The sequence below is a fragment of the Terrapene carolina genome, unplaced genomic scaffold, assembly GCF_002925995.2.
Source record: "Terrapene carolina triunguis isolate 2854851 unplaced genomic scaffold, T_m_triunguis-2.0 Scaffold42, whole genome shotgun sequence".
Taxonomy (NCBI): domain Eukaryota; kingdom Metazoa; phylum Chordata; order Testudines; family Emydidae; genus Terrapene; species Terrapene triunguis.
Genome location: NW_020664393.1, coordinates 28,644,483 through 28,660,862, shown reverse-complemented (window position 1 = coordinate 28,660,862; position 16,380 = coordinate 28,644,483). Strand labels below are relative to the sequence as shown.

The window sequence follows — 16,380 nt, the reverse complement described above, 5'->3', positions numbered from 1 at the left end:
ATGGAGACATTGAAACAAGAACAGACAATTAGTAAACTTTGCTAAACAGTAGAGGATAAGAAGTAAAAAACTGAAGAAGAGAATGAGGGTGGAGAAAATGGCAATAGAAGTGAGTAAGGGTAGAAAGATAGACTTGTGGTTAAGGTACAGGACTAGGAAACAAAATATATGGTTTGTATTCCAATCTTTATAAGAACAAACTATAGAGATATTTACAAAACACAAAGGCCACCCTTTCTCTGGGAGCATCTTCCTTTGGAATTTCTGATTCCAACTCTTCCTAGTCTAGAGATGCCTTCTTATAGGATTTTCCCCCAGCATGCCTTTCTGGAGCTGGCTTTTAAAATTTGGCAAAGTCAAACAGCTACAGCCCTTAGGGGTCATTTTGTGACTGGCTGCTGCTTGCTACAATTTCCTCTCCTTGATGGGTATGTTTTATACACTCCTGTTATGTTTTCCACCCAAGTGCTTTTTTTGATTGAATACCTAAACTATATAAGTATTATAGCATTATAAAGTAAATATTATAAATGAGGATTGGGAAGATGTAAGAACCAAGAGCCCTCTGATTGTTCTTAGAGTGTTTCCGACCGATAGCTTGGGCAAGATGGTATGGGGCATGTGGTCTCTGAAAGGCAGCCTGTAAAGCATGGGTTATGAAGGATTTGTAAAGTTCTTTGAAGAGGGAAAGAGCCATAGAACTGCTAAGCATTATCATCGTTATGCCTGACTTGTAAGAAATGGACCTTCTACAGGATTGTTCTTTCTCTAGATTTTCACTCTCCATTACCACTGCAGATACTACATGTGTAATACGGTGAATAACAGCTTAACCTCAACTCAACTTCTGCTTTCCCTTGCACAAGGGGGACTGGGTATTTGTTCAGTTCCTATCACAGTGGGGCCTTGGCCTTTAAGAACTGCCATAATATAAATAATATAGATCATGTTGATGGTAAAATAAGAATGGTTAGGTGAAGAGAGAAGGAAAAATGCCTTTGGGAAGGTTGACTCCCCATCCAGTGTCTTAGACTGGATTGAATCTTGAGCTGGGGATGGGTTTTTCTTATCTCAACTTAATTTTCTTTCCTGTTACAAAACCTGTCTCTTGATTAAAAGACTTTGCTGACAGTTTCTGTGGGCTTTTGTGATGATTCATCTCACTAGTTTATCTTTCTCTCTGAATTTGTCCGTCCAAAGATATTACTTTCCGTTTTAAAAATATATGAAATAAGCTATTTGAACTCAGATTAGTCTGGATCCTGAATTCCTTGTGCACTCAAATCCTAAAGGATCTGTCCCCTGACGGGTAAGAGTTGAGACCATTTAAGTCTAAATTAATGAACAATTTCCACACCTCACTCATAATGCCATATATAAAGCCATGGTACACACACACTTTGAATTCTGCATGCAGTTCTGATCACCCCATCTAAAAAAAGTTATATTAGAAATGAAAAAGTACAGAGGAGGGGTATGGAATACCTCTTGTACGAGGAGAGATTAAAAAGTTGTTGGGCTTGTTCAGCTTGGAAAAGAGACAGCTAAAGGAAGAATAAGTGAATAAGGTGAAAGTGAATAAGGAAATGTTATTTACCCTTCACATAACACAAGAACCAGGGGTCACCCAAAGTAATTAATAAGTAGCAAGTTTAAAAAAAAACAAAAGGAAGTATTACTTTACACAATGCACAGTCAATCTGTGGAACTTATTGCTTGGGGTGTTATGAACGCCAAATGTATAACTGGGTTAAAAAAAGAGCTAGATAAGTTCATGGAGGATAGGTCCATCAATGACTATTAGCCAAGATGGTCAGGGATACAGACCCATACTCTGGGTGTCCCAAAGCCTCTGACTGTCAGATGCTGGGACTGGATGACAGGGATTGGGTCACTTGATGATTGCTCTGTTCTGTTCATTGCCTTTGAATGATCTGGCATTGGCCACTGTCAGAAGACAGCATACTGGGCTACATGGCCCATTGGTCTCATCCAGTATGGCCGTTTTTATGGTATCATAGTTCTCTTGTCACTTAACAGAAATCAAAGGGGCTTCAACAGGTGCAATTCTTGCCCTACATCTATTTGCCCTTGTGACTGAGGCAAATGGTCTTGGCTATTCCCAAAGGATCAGCTTTCAATATATATTTAAATTCAGAATTTCCTTTTTATTGATGTTTTTGCACTAATCATGGAGTTTATAAAAGGAGGCACACAATGGAGCAGAGAGACTGAGAGAATGCACATGGAGATGGGACTGGATGTAGCGAGTTAGTAACAGGAGACAGAACTCAACTCCAGATCACCAAAGAAAACAGCACAAGTCAGTAATGACCAATAGTTTATTACTTTAGGGCTGTTTAGTGGCCTATATGAATTGAGCTGGTAATCTCAATTCAATTGGCAGTGCACAGGTGCACACATAATAAATACCTCTCACCTTTGAAGGTGCTTTTCTAAGATAGGGATAAAGTGAGGTTGCAGGGAAACTCACACTGGTACTTTCAAATCATCCCTGATCGGTGGATAAAAAAAGGGCTTTAATCTTCAGGGCTGGTAGTGCTGCCAACTCTTATGATTTGATTGTGAGTCTCAGGATATTAGGTGTTTTTCTTAAATTCCTAGCTCCTTTAGCCATGTGACTATGTAAGAGTTCCAAAAACAATGTACAAAACCACATTATTTGGAAAACACAAATTCATTGCTGGGATGGTGAGATGGCAATAACTGAGCTGGGTGATTTGTAGAAAGTAAATCAGATAAGATAATACTGCAACACTCTTATAATAATTTATTATTATAATATGTACTTCTATAGTGCTAAAGGCCTGATTCAAAGGTCATTAAAGACAATGGGTAGCTTTCAATTAACTTCAATGGGCTTTGGCTCAAACCCTTGTTTGTGTAGTCTCTAGGCATAAATATGTATCCCTATACACATGAATACTCAGCATATATAAAAATAATTTATATACAAGCACCAAGTGTGATAATTGTCATACTCCTTAACTGGAAAAACAAGCCAACATAATTCTTGATATGCTGTGAAGCTGACAACATTTCACATCACTGGGTAAAATGCAGCAGAGTTTGTGCTCTTTGAAGTTTGTCAATCAGCTCAGCAATGCAGCCAAGACATACATACTTTGTAGCTTCATGCATCATCTACAAAAAGATGGTCTAGAACCTCGCTGAGAAAATAGGTAACAAATAATTTACTCAGTGAATCTGGCATCTTTCTTCCTGGGAATGTCTGTAACTAGTCTGCGGTAGCAGATGGGCAGGACCAGGCAATTTTTAGAAAACATTTCCTTCCTGGGACAGACATACATGTTGCCTGAAGCATCGCTCTTCTATCAATTGTGAATTCACAGCCCTGGATGTGAAGAGTGCAATCAACTTCTTCTCACTTCCGTGCCAAGGCTCTAGAATGTGGGTTTGGAAACCACGTCCTCCTGCTGTGCTAAACAGTGTTCCATTCCATAGGAAACCTACCACCTCGGGTTCAGCATGCCAGATTAAAATTCAGTCAGTGTAAATAAAATTGGATCACTCAAAAGTTTCCAGAAGATGAACACAAATTGGGCACTGGTGTGGCCAAAGCAAATTCATTTTAAAATTCGAGTGCATACTCACAGAACTGTCTGGCGGGATCTCCCAGCTCTGGACCTGAACAATGTTGTCAGTACAATGTGATCACAGTGATATTTTACAAACAGATTGCATGGGCAATAGATGTATCATATAAAAAAACATTTAACTTCTTAACTGAGGAAGTGACCGGATGTTGAGGATATGCTACATAGTAACTCTAGTGCTCACCTTTCACGCTCCTGCTCCAAGAGGTTGGTAAAGTCATCGCTCTTGTTCATGTAATCTGTATGTTTATGCTTCTCGTTTTCCAGCTCATAAACTGTGCGCCGATGGCACTTCTCGGCCAAGAGGAGCTGTTCCAACATGCGTCGATATGTCTCTTTCTGCTTTTCTTCCAGTCTGTCCAGCTGGATAGTTGAAAAGGAGAATGGACTGTTTGAAAGGTCTCATTCACTGACATTGGCTGATTAACTAACTGAATAAACTGTATTTAGTAAATGTCAGTTCAGTAATTTTACGTCTTGGGTTTTACAGAAAGCAGCGGCTCGGAACCAGAGCAATTGTTCTGTGAAAAGAATGATTTCTTTATACAGTGTATTTATATTAAATATTTGCATAGCTCCCAGATGTCTGAAGAATGGAATCTGACGCCATTGTATAACACTTTTGCAGGACTGAATGCTTCCTGCAGCACTCCTTCACCTCCTACCAACTGGAAGGGGAATTGAGGGTGTTCAGTGCCTCCAGGGAGGCAGGTCTGAGACAACGAACAGACAAGGTGTTCAGCCTCTCCTGTCAGGTAATGTCTCCTCAAGCCTGTTGAAGTCAATGGCAATTGAGGGCACCCATCAGAACAAAAGAGGGTGGACCCTATGTACAAATTAAGATGCCTAATGTTAGACACCTAAATCCTGCATTCAAATGGCTAGATGGGCATTTAGATGCCTAAACATGGGGTTTGGCACTTAAGTTGCATGCCTAAAGCTGAAAATGCAGGTGCACATCTGTGACATGCATAGATAGTCGCAGCTGCCATTCATTTGGTAGATGAAAAATAAAATCTAAATTAGCTAGAGTCAGTGTGGATTCTTTTTGTAATACATTTCTGGTTACTGTTCAATTTAGACTTTTTTTCTCTTCCTCTTTATTAGGAATGGTTTATATTTTTTTAATTGGTCTAATTTTATTATTAATTATATTGTTATTAATTATTATTATTTTATTATTATTATTCCAGCTATTTTTCAAACACTAGTTTTCAGGTACATGTGTAAAAAGTTGCTAGGAAAGAACAATACCAAACATTGCTATTCACGCTGCTACCTTCAGTGTTTTGTTGGGGAGAGGGCAGTTGAATCTGAGTTCTCATTCAGTTTGTAACAAACTTCCCACTCAGGTAGACCCACACAGTACCTTTCTGATTATGTGCCTCCAACAAAAATATCACTAGGTCCTGCTCTGATCACACTCAGCCCACCCATTGTGGGAATCATGTCTTCTATAGCCAGGAATGGCCAAGCTAGTGGCTATTTTATGGTATTCCTGTAATGGGCTAAAGGAAAGATGAGAACAGGATTGCAGCCCTTTTGAAACAACTCTAGATGATAAACAGGAGAGTCTGAGGTGCTCATTAAACTTCACAAAGGAGAGAGCCTGGCATCGGCTGCATTCTCATCTGGACAATGGACCTTTTGAAGCCAGAAAATATTGTAAACGCAGTATTTTTATACCAATCATCTTCTAATAAACTCCTTGCTGTACAAGTTTTACAGAGAACAAAGGGTCCCTCACAAACCAAGGGACTCCATGGACACAGTGCCCTTGCCACCTATTACAAAAGAGTCTTGTTAAGCTCTTTTAGCATTGTTCAAAGTGAATATTTAATGTATCCTTCTGAATGCTACAATCTGTTTTCCTTGCTTACTTGCCTCACAAATATTCCAGAAGATGTCACATTAAAAGTACGCAGTGTATTTTAAATTGTCTTCTACTAGACACAATTAATATGAATTGTACTGTGTTCTACCCAGAGAGTCCTTGAAAAATTGTACATACATTGTGGCATATTATACATTTTTTGGCTGGCAGTTATCAGTGCTATTTTTTTGATATGTGGGTAGAGTTCATCAGCTGCACCATTCCTATTCTGGTACTAAGCAATAAAGTGGCTGCATGCATCCTAAGACTCTTGGGTGTTCTGTGACTGACTTTTTTCCTATATGAATCAAACGTTGGCATGAGTTAACATGGGGATCTCTTGGCCAATTCTTATGAATACCTAGCCTCATAATTTGCACTGGACACCTTTAGTATGGTGAGGGGATCTCAGATACAATATAAGTGTGTTTACAATGTGTCCTGATCCTTCTTTACATTTTTTTTAACATAACCAATCACCCAGGCATGTTGAATCAGTTTGATCACTCTGTTGACTCTAAATTCTGAAAAGATGTCATCTAATACAGTGGGTTGTTCAACCATTTTACCATTATTACTGTAATTATTGTACCAATATTACTGATGTATTTAGAAAAAGTAGAAGAGATTAACTAAAACCCTAAGGATGCTACTCTTTACCTTAATAACTGATCTCAAAGATGGCCTTTTTTACCTTAAGAACGTGCTCTGTGCTCAGTTTTGGATTCACCCTGTAGGTATTAGGACCTTTTTCTGGTCTCCTACCTATTCTACACTGGTATAGCTCCATAGACTTCAAACCAAGGATCAAATGCTATAGGTCTAACTTAGAGCCTGATCTTGCTCCCTATGAGCCTGATTCTCCACACTGTTACACCATTTTAATGCTGATGTAACTTTGTTGACTTCAATGGCATTACACCTGCATAAAATCAGTGTTATAATAGAGAATCAGGCTGACTGGTGCCATTGGGTGCAGGATTGGGCCCACAGTCGTCATATTGGCAAAATGACTGTTGAAGACAAACTTTCTAAGGACTGAGTAAAGACTACAGGATTTGGTCCCTAGACTTAACTTCTTCACCTGATGCAATGATCCAGTCTCATGAAAATTGGGGTGGGAGGGAAATTTCTTTTGCATGAGGATTGATTGCAGTGGAGTAATTAATTTACACTGGTGTGAGTGAGCTGGTCCTCTCATCCTAATTGCTCACTTGATGATACTCTAACAGGAGACACACTGTCAAGAGCACTTATCACTACAGATTTGTACCTATTAATGGAAAGGAATTTAAAATGTAGAGTCAAAATGTAACCATTCACCATCCTGGGAGGGTTTGTTTTTGCTTAACTGCTTCAAGTTCACTACTTAGGGGAGCAGGGGAAGGAGGGCAAAGTCCCCTAAGGAACATGAGAGGCTTTTGTTTTTGCATTCAGAGCCAATGCTATTATCACGGGGAACATGCTTTGGTGATTTTGTAACAAGGAAATATTCACCTTCCCTTCAATTCCTTTTATTTGTGTGAGCAGTGAACACTGCATTTGGCTCTTGCTTTGTGAAATGACAGCAAGGTAAATGGGCACAGTCTATTCATCATGACTCACTCTATTCATCCTTTCTTGGGGAATTGGATAAGTTATTACCTCTGAAATGGGTTTCTCATAGACATCTTCCCCTATGGATTTTTCTTGGGCAAGGATGGCATCCCTATGCAACACTCGTAGCACGTTCTCTGGAGCTGCTGATCCATAGTGAGCCTCTAAAACTTCAGGTTTGGTTTTCTCTGTCTTCAGCATGTGGATGACATCTTCTCTAGCCTGTGGGATTTCAATTCAATATAATTAGACAACCTACAATCAACAGGCAAACCACACTTGTATTACTACAACTACAGTGTGTGCAGTATGTGTATATAGTACACACACAGAGTACATTGGGGGGGAATTAAAAGAATATTAAGATTGCAAAATCAAGCAGGTGGGAAATGCCAGACTAAAGATTGCCTCTGTAATATTAATTTGACCCCTTGTGGGTATGAATTATGATAGTCTTTCCCAGCATCACATATGAAGTCTATCACATTCAGGGGTAAAACCTAGCTCTCCTGGGTCCCAGTCTAGGACCTTAACCAGAATAGAACATCCTTGTTTTTCTTATTACCTCCTGCCTCATTCACTGTCCATCCTGTGCACTGGATGAGGCAAGTGTCTTGTAGAACAAAGAATATATGATCGTGTAATTAAACTATGCCATACAGCACACACAAGGGGGCTGAATTAAGATTTCATAGGCAACTGTAATTCTGTCATTTCCTAACTACTGAATGCTTGTCTTTGCAACCATAATGTTCTTTTAAAGTAATTATTGTATGTACAGTTCTAGGTTTTTTAAAACAGGGAACTGGAAAAATAAAATACATGGAACCATATTAATTGCCACATGGATCAGCAGTAGGGTTTGAATCAAGGACCTTTATATTCATAGCATGGATCTCAAAAACTTGAGCTAAGAGAGTAACTAGTAGTAATAAAGGGCTGTTAACATCTATGTGGACCAGCCACTAGAGGGGGACACAGCACACACTTTGACAGTGGCTTACCTAATTATTTGCTAGACAACAGAGGAAATTTAGGAGTTTATTCCTGGCTCTGGATGGGAGTTTGTTCTTGTGGTTACAAATAGCAGAGCCAAGCACATCGATCTGACATGCTGTGGTTCTGCCATATCAGAAACAGAGGCCAGCTCCCAACTCTGTCTGAAGTGACTTTGTGCAATACCTGTTGCCCCACTGGTAAAATGGGGGAATGACACTTGCCTGCCTCTTAAGGGGTTATGGTAAAATGGGGTTATGAAGCCTTGCTCAATAAGAAGGGTTGTGAATTTCACAGAATTACAGTCAGTAAGTAGAGAAGAACTCATGCTTTCCTACTGGCTCTCTCCTTCCCTTAGGTCAAAGAGGCAGGTGCTGCTCCTGCCCCATGTAATGCTCAATCTGTGCGGAGCTGGGAAGCCATTTCAGTGCACATGGAAGGTTCAGAGATTTTAGCAGCAAGTATCTATAAAGCTCTAAACACACAAATGGTGATTTTCAAAGGCTTATAACTTGGCCAAATCTGAGTGTGTTTTCATGGGGACAGCAAAGGTACCTCTCTGTCCCCAGGACTATCACTCTGCAAATTTTACCATGGAGGCACTAGAGCTCTTCAAAGAAAAGGCTTTTAACATTAGCAAAACTAGCTCTTTTCCCAAACTTAATTCTTGAAAATGGCTGAGCCACTTTTACTGACACTTAAAAATTGAGCCTGCGGCAGAGAGTAAGCAGTCCACATGAGAATGTTAGCAGTTAAAAACAACTAAGAACAGGGGCTTCTAATGGAAAATATTAGGCAACCAGGCATTACAACTGTCTCTTCCTGTAATATAGAGAAAACATGATAGAGGAGTATAAATATTTTTATCAGCATGAGTCTGAGGAAGGCACATTACTCATGAGTGACAAAATGAGTTATACAGGTCAACCCCAACTTATGCCAATAAAATCTGTACACTACAATCCATCATATACTCTGTATAAGATACTTATAGTACATGAAAAAAGTTATTGTAGGAATGCTTTAGAGATGTTAAAGAAAATTTATTGTGACTTTTTTTCATACTCTCACTGTAACAGCAGGTACATTAGTTAGCATGAGTTCAGTGTTTCTGGGCTCAGAGGAAGCCATAAAACCCTCTAAAAGTGGAAGGAGACAGCTTTTCTATTTATATAAATGTCACAATTTTCAAATCCATTCTCTTGGGCCCTTCCAAAGGAAGAAGTGAGTATTGGATCCCACAGAAAAGCGGAAAGCACTGCAAGGCTGCAAGATATTGGATTGTTAATTTGTGATGTTCTGCCCTCTACCACAGGACTGAACATAATTTGAGGGGGGAAACAAGTAAATATTTCTCTGAGAGGTTGATTTTATTTCATATATAATGACAACTCATTGAAGATGTTTTTGAAATGTTAAAAAGTTCAAAGGAGGATGGGAAGATGGATGGACAGGGGACAGATGAGTTGCTCAAAGATATATGATATTAGTTCTTCACATAGTTCTATGATTTTTCACATGGATATTACCATATGTGTATATACTTACAAGCTGTGATATATGTCCATGTCATATGTACTGTATATTACCTTGTATATATGTGTGTATAGATGAATAAGTGTGTGTGTAGATATAATATGCTCATTGTTTATATCCTCATCTTGTCAGGGGTAGTTCAGCTAGTTCATCAAGAATTGTTTCCTTGTATGTTACCATGGACTTATGATAACAATTTATGAAAAGCAAACTAGCAAACAGATACTCCACTGAGGTTGCTAGGAAGCATCAGAGCAAAAATAGGTCTGTGCTAATAATAAACTGAACACAAATTGCTTTTATCTGGTAAGACACAAATCCAGGAGTGGGAGGATTTTGAAGTGCAACTGCTCTTAAATCTTAATGGGCTACAGGATCACAGACAATACTGTAGCTTTCAGGAGTTCTCAGGATTTCAGTTAGTCTCCCTTCAAACTCCTCATAATGATTGCATGGGGAATTGGCTAAAATAGCTGGCCTGTGAAATTAATGATTTCATGCTTCCTCCAAATGACTAATTTTCCACTTAAACAAGTGGACTAGCCCTCACGTTGCAGTTTTGTTTCAAGGTATAGTGATAAAGTATATAATTAAAATAAACTTTAGGACGCAGGCCATTTTCAGATAGTAAGCCAAAATAGTCCTGTTGGGAAAGAGCTGGGTTGCCTGGGGCCACATACTTGGCTTAAAAAAAAAGAAAAAGAAAAAAGAACTGAGGCAAAGTCTCCACTGTGAAGTACTTTTGTTGAAGTACTTTTTGGCTGTCTTCACTACAAAGGTTCACTGACAAAACTTTTGTCAGCTTACAGCCACCAACATTCCTATAACACTAGAGCATGTGCACATTTGGCCGCTCTTGTTGTTGCCGCACATCGCAACCACAAGTGCTTGTGTCAGCAGAAGATGCATTGCACTATGCGTGGATGTCCCAGTATCTTCTGCACCACTGTCCGATGCAATGCTTGTGGGACATTTTGCAGTGCATTTTGGGATACCAGCATAGCGCTCAGATTTATGGGAGCTCCCCCATAATTTCATCCCATAATTTTCAAGCCATTTTTAAAAATTCCCACAGTTCCTCATGCCACTTTTCTTTGTCTATCATGTCGCCAAAAGAAATATGAATCCTGAACAGCTCAGGGGAATTTTCAAGTGTGTTTTAGAAATGCAGTGCACATTTCTTCTGAATATGTGGAACTTCAGCTAACAACTGTAGTGCTGCAATGAAGATCAGACAATTGAGGAGGGGTAATGTATAATGTAGACAGTGAATTAAAACTGAGGGTGTTGCAAGCATTTGCTGACCAGCTCCACACACTGGAGTGGTGCTTCTACGCTGGAGAAAGGAGCACTGAATGGTGGGATCGCACTGTGATGCAGATTTGGGGTGACCAGCTGTAGCTGCAGAACTTTCGGATGCAGATGGCCACATTCCTGGATCTGCGTGTTGAGCTCACCTCAGCCCTCTAGCACAGAGACATTAGAATGAGAGCTGCTTTGTCAGTGGAAAAGCGGGTGGCAATTGCACTCTGGAAGCTGGCAACTCTAGTTGGTAGGTAATCACTTCGGTGTTGGAAAATCCAGTGGAGTGGTTGTCAGAAAGGTGTCCAAGGACATAAGTATCTCTTGATATGCAGACACGTGAGTCTGGGCAATGTGCAGAAAATAGATGAGGGATTTGAAGCCTCCCGAACTATAGTGGGACAATAGATGGCACACATATCCCAATTCTGGCCAACAGAGACTCTATCATCCCAGCTGGTGGGTTTTTTCTTTTATGTTTCCTGTTTGTTTAAGGACACAATGTTACTTAATATAAAACACATGCTAGGGCACAGGCACAAGGAAGGGATTTCAGATTGGAAGTAAATTTGCATATAAAATCACAGACTGCAGTCTCTAGTGATTTTTGGTGGAATAAATGGGGGTTTCTGGCACTAGAAAACCATTTCTCAACTCCATTCCCCTTGCCACTGTGGTAAGTGGGAACATTCAGAGATAGGAGATGATCAGATATTACAACAATTTCTAGTCAATGGAGATATATTTTTAAAAGTTTGAGATTATTCAGACAAGAGGTTAAGAATTACTGTGAGGAACTTAGAAAATGGATGAGTTTTCACTTTTAGAAAATCACTTTACCTTTTAAATTCACTCATAACTTTAAATTGTTTGATATGAAAACTTCAAACCAATTATATATGCTATTCAGATTGTATGTTCTTTAAAGCTGGTACCATAGATAATCTTACTTTATGTCTGTACAGTGCCTACCATGTTACTGATGCACTAGCAGTAGTTTTCAAGGTGAACTAGCACACAAGTTACTTTTACCTAGTTAGAGTGGAAAGGTTTTTAGTTACTAACAGTTTTTGTTTCACCAGGGAGCCATGTGAGGGGCTCTGTGTACTTTTGAGAGGAGGCTTGTGAATGTTACAAACTTAGTTCCACCTAATCTGAATTTAAGGCCTAAATTTACAAAATAAATAAGGCATTGCATTTGGGTGCCTCCATTTTTGGGTGCCCAACCTGAGAATTCTTATACCTGGTTTTTATACTATAAGAATAAAGGGCTACCCAGTAAAAATCAGAGGCAATACAATTTTAAACTGATAAAATGAAATAATTTTTACACAACCTACAACTAGCATGTGGAACTCATTGCCACAAGATATTAAGTTCAAGATCTTACAGGAATAAAAAAAGAATTGGCCATTTATATGGATAATAAGAACATCCACAGTTACATTAGAAAGGATAAAAGTATAAGGAATATAAGCCCTCATGCTTGAGAGCCTAAGCCAACCACTAGCTTCTCTGTAGTTAGGCAGAAAATGCCTGTTTTCTGGCTTTCCCATTATTGTCCATTGTGAATATTCTTATATCTTCTTTCGCTGAAGCATTTGGTTCTGGCCTCTATCAGAGAGGCTAGTGGGCTAGATGAATCACTGGTCTGAACTAGTATGGCAATACCTATATTCTTAATAACTAGGGACCATATTGTTGAAATTCACATATGCAGCTGATGAGGGTTTTCAACTCATAGGTAGAGAGTGACCAGGCCGGGGTCAGAGTCAGGAAGTTATGGAATTTTAACTCTGGATTTCCTGAGTTTCCAGTGTTTAGGGTTTTTTATTTAACATCTATTAATATTGTGTTAAAGGACAATATTTCTCATCCTTGACAATCACATTCTTTGGTTGGGAATTTGAGTTTGGGGTTACAAACGAGTGCAAGGGAGTAGTTTCAATGGGATTTCAGTGCCTGACAAATTAGGCTCTGCTGAAAAGTTAACCCTTGATATTTCTCCCCCACTTAGCATATAGAGGTTAATCTGGTTGTAAGAGCTGGGTAACTGGTAACAGGTTCTGGAAGAAGGGGGTTTGGACTGAGTGTGAGCTGTCACGTTATCTGTTTTGATATCTCAGTGTGATCCCCATGTCAGTTCAGCACTGAGGAATCATTTATGCCTTCTTCCTAATTCTTCCTGAGACTTGAAGGGAGAACAGTAGGATGCATTCCCCCACAAAGTGAGTCAGAAATCATGTGGTCCTCTTGTCTAAAGCCTCTGAGAGTAGCTGTTTAGTGAGATTTTCAGGATTTAATCTGAAAAAGAAAGCTGTCTTTGAAGCTGAAGATTACAAAGGGTGAAAGGCCATGTCTGACTTCATCACGGGAAGATACAACTCCATTCCAGCCTACATCTTGGAGCACCTTTCTTATCACTTCCCTTCATTCTACCAACACTGCCAGCCTCACTCCCCTTCATGCCCTCTTTCCACTTCTAGCTTTATGCCTTCATACATGCTATTACCAATGGATGGAATAACTTTTCAATCACATCCTCTCCTCATTCAAATCCTTTAATAAAGGCCTTCAAATCCTTATTCTGTAAGGCCTTAACACTAATATTCTTCAAGTGCCTTCTCTACCCCAACACTATATAAAAGGAAGAAAGAATAAGAGGAATAAGAGGAGAAAAACATTCCCCAAAATAAAAACTAATACTGCCCCTCTCCTCTGGTCACCCAACATATCTATCTTCTTTACCACTGATGTGGCTTTGATATTGTTTCTTGTCCCAAACTGACCATAATAAGTGCTTTACAAATAATAAATATCATCATAGACTCATAGACTCATAGACTTTAAGGTCAGAAGGGACCAATATGGTCATCTAGTCTGACCCCCCGCATGATGCAGGCCACAAAAGCTGACCCCCCCACTTTCCCTTAACTCTGCTGTTGAAGTCTCCAGATCGTGATCTAAAGACTTCAAGTCGCAGAGAATCTTCCAGCTTGCGACCCCTGCCCTATGCTGCGGAGGAAGGCGAAAAACCTCCAGGGCCACTGCCAATCTACCCTGGAGGAAAATTCCTTCCCGACCCCAAATATGGCGATCAGCAGAACCCCGAGCATACAGGCAAGATTCTCTAGCCAGACCCTCATTTTACCAGCGATGGCCGTTATTGCCTAATTGATTAGAATCACGTAATCCCATCAAACCATTCCCTCCATAAACTTATCTAGCGTAATCTTGAAGCCAGAGAGGTCTTTCGCATCACAGAAGTTTTAATTTTGTATAAAATATTCTTGGCCTGATTCTCATTCTGATTCTCACCACAAAGTTCCATTTACATCACTCTGGTCTTAAAGTGGGTGTAAATTACACTGTAAATAAGGGCTTTGTGAAAAGGAGTCAGGCTGAGAACATTTTATGCAAAAGAGGAGGTTATTCACCTGTGCAGTAACTGATGTTCTTCGAGATGAGTGTCCTTGTGGGTGCTTCACTCCAGGTGTTGATGCATCCCTTCGCTCGGAGAGTTGTACACCAGTACCCGTATGGGCTATGCACACACGCTGCCTGACTCATGCGCTGCTGGTGCCTTAACAGCGTGTGCACGGCCGAGACTTCTCAGTTCCTTCTCTAAAAGGAGACCGCCCCAAACGCCGAAGTAGAGAGGAGGAGGGTGGGTAGTGGAGCACCCACAGGGACACTCATCTAGAAGAACGTCAGTTACTGCACAGGTGAGTAACCGCCTCTTCTTCTTCGAGAGATGTTCCTTTAGGCGCTCCACTCCAGGTGACTGAAAAGCAGTATCTCTAGGATGGTAGGGACTTCGGATCTGGAAAGAAAGCCATAGACAGCACAGCTTGGGCCCTTTGAATGTCAGTCAAGGGTCCCTGAGAAAAGGCATAGTGTTTGGCAAAGGTGTGCTCTGAAGCCCAGGTAGCAGCCCTGCAGATGTCTATGAGGAGAATGTTACGTAGGAATGCAACAGACATTGACACAGATCTGGTAGAGTGTGCCTTAATAGAGGTTGAAGGATGTATCTTCTTTAGTTGGTAGCACAAACGGATGCACTCTGATATCCAGTTGGATATCCTCTGGGTGGATAGCGATTTGCCCTTAGATTGCTCTGCGACTGAAATAAAAAGTTTAGGGGAAGCCCTGAACAGCCTAGTCCTATCCAAATAAAAGGACAATGCTCTGCACACATCAAGTTTGCATGCGGTTTAGGAAAGAAGGTTGGTAGATGGATAGGTTCATTAAGGTAGAAGGATGAATGTACCTTCGGGAGAAATCTGGGATGCGTTCGGAGCGTGACTTTATCCTTAAAAAAGATAGTGTACGGTGGGTCAGCCATGAGAGCTCCAAGTTCTCCTATGCGTCTGGCGGATGTAATTGCCACTAAGAAGGCAGCTTTCATAGAGAGGTGTAGTAGAGAACAGGATACTAGCGATTCAAAGGGCTTTTGTGTCAAACATGTGAGGACCAAGTGGAGGTCCCATGGCTGAATGGGTGGCCTGATGTCCAGGGACAGGGTCTGGATGCCTTTGAGGAATCTTTTTGTGATAGGATGGGAGAAGATAGTGGTGTCACCGATCATTATGGTGAAATGCTGTGATTGCTGCCAGATGTACCTTTATGGAGCGGAAGAGAGCCCAGATTGTTTGAGCTCCAGAAGGTAGCCCAATATGACTGGAAGAGGTGTGGAAGTAGGAGTGGATTGCCCAGCAGAACACCATGCCATGAAGCTAGACCATTTATGGATATAGGTGGTGTGTGTAGATTGTGTTCTGCTGTGTAATAGTACAGTTTGCACCTGCTTCGAGCAGTCTAGTTCTTCATAGGAGAACCATTGAAGAGCCATGCCTTGAGGTGGAGCATTGCTATGTTTGGGTGGTGTAGATGGCCCCTGCGTTGGGACAATAAATTTGGAAGGGGCGGGGAGGGAGATCGGCAGACAAGTGGACATCCGTGTTAGAAGTGGGTACCATGGCTCTCTGGGCCATGTAGGGGCTATCAGTATGATCCTGGCCCTCTATATGATTTTATGAAAATATGCTAATGAGTGTGAATATAATGTAACTGGAATATGCTTCAAGAAAAAGGTCTCTTGTAAGGTATCATTAAAAAGCTTATAATCTACGGAGTGTGGTCATCCTGTTTGTATAAATGTATCACTCTTGTATCTGAAACTAGAAATATTAAATATAACTCTGAGGACCTAATGTAATTATGCAAAGTGTAGTCTATTAATCATAGAATTATAGAATCATAGAATATCAGGGTTGGAAGGGACCTCAGGAGGTCATCTAGTCCAACCCCCTGCTCAAAGCAGGACCAATCTCAGGCAGGGCTTTGTCAAGCCTGACCTAATGATGGTTTGGAATCTTGATGGCTCCCATTAACCAGGACAATTGACTGTAGATGGCTCTGTTTACTTGTAAGTCTTCC

The 16,380-nt window shown here is 40.4% G+C and overlaps 1 protein-coding gene across 2 annotated transcripts in view; it reads right to left on the bottom strand.

Moving 5' to 3' along the window:
- The window catches only part of FILIP1 (filamin A interacting protein 1), a 101,450-nt gene that overhangs the window by 60,320 nt on the left and 24,750 nt on the right, over nucleotides 1-16,380 (bottom strand). For both annotated transcript variants that reach the window (XM_029911917.1, XM_029911920.1), the window contains exons 2-3: nucleotides 7,156-7,329; nucleotides 3,823-4,001 (exon numbers count right to left, since the gene is read on the bottom strand). In XM_029911917.1, the coding sequence (XP_029767777.1) occupies nucleotides 3,823-4,001; nucleotides 7,156-7,329 (353 nt within the window). The remainder of the gene's footprint in view (nucleotides 1-3,822; nucleotides 4,002-7,155; nucleotides 7,330-16,380) is intronic.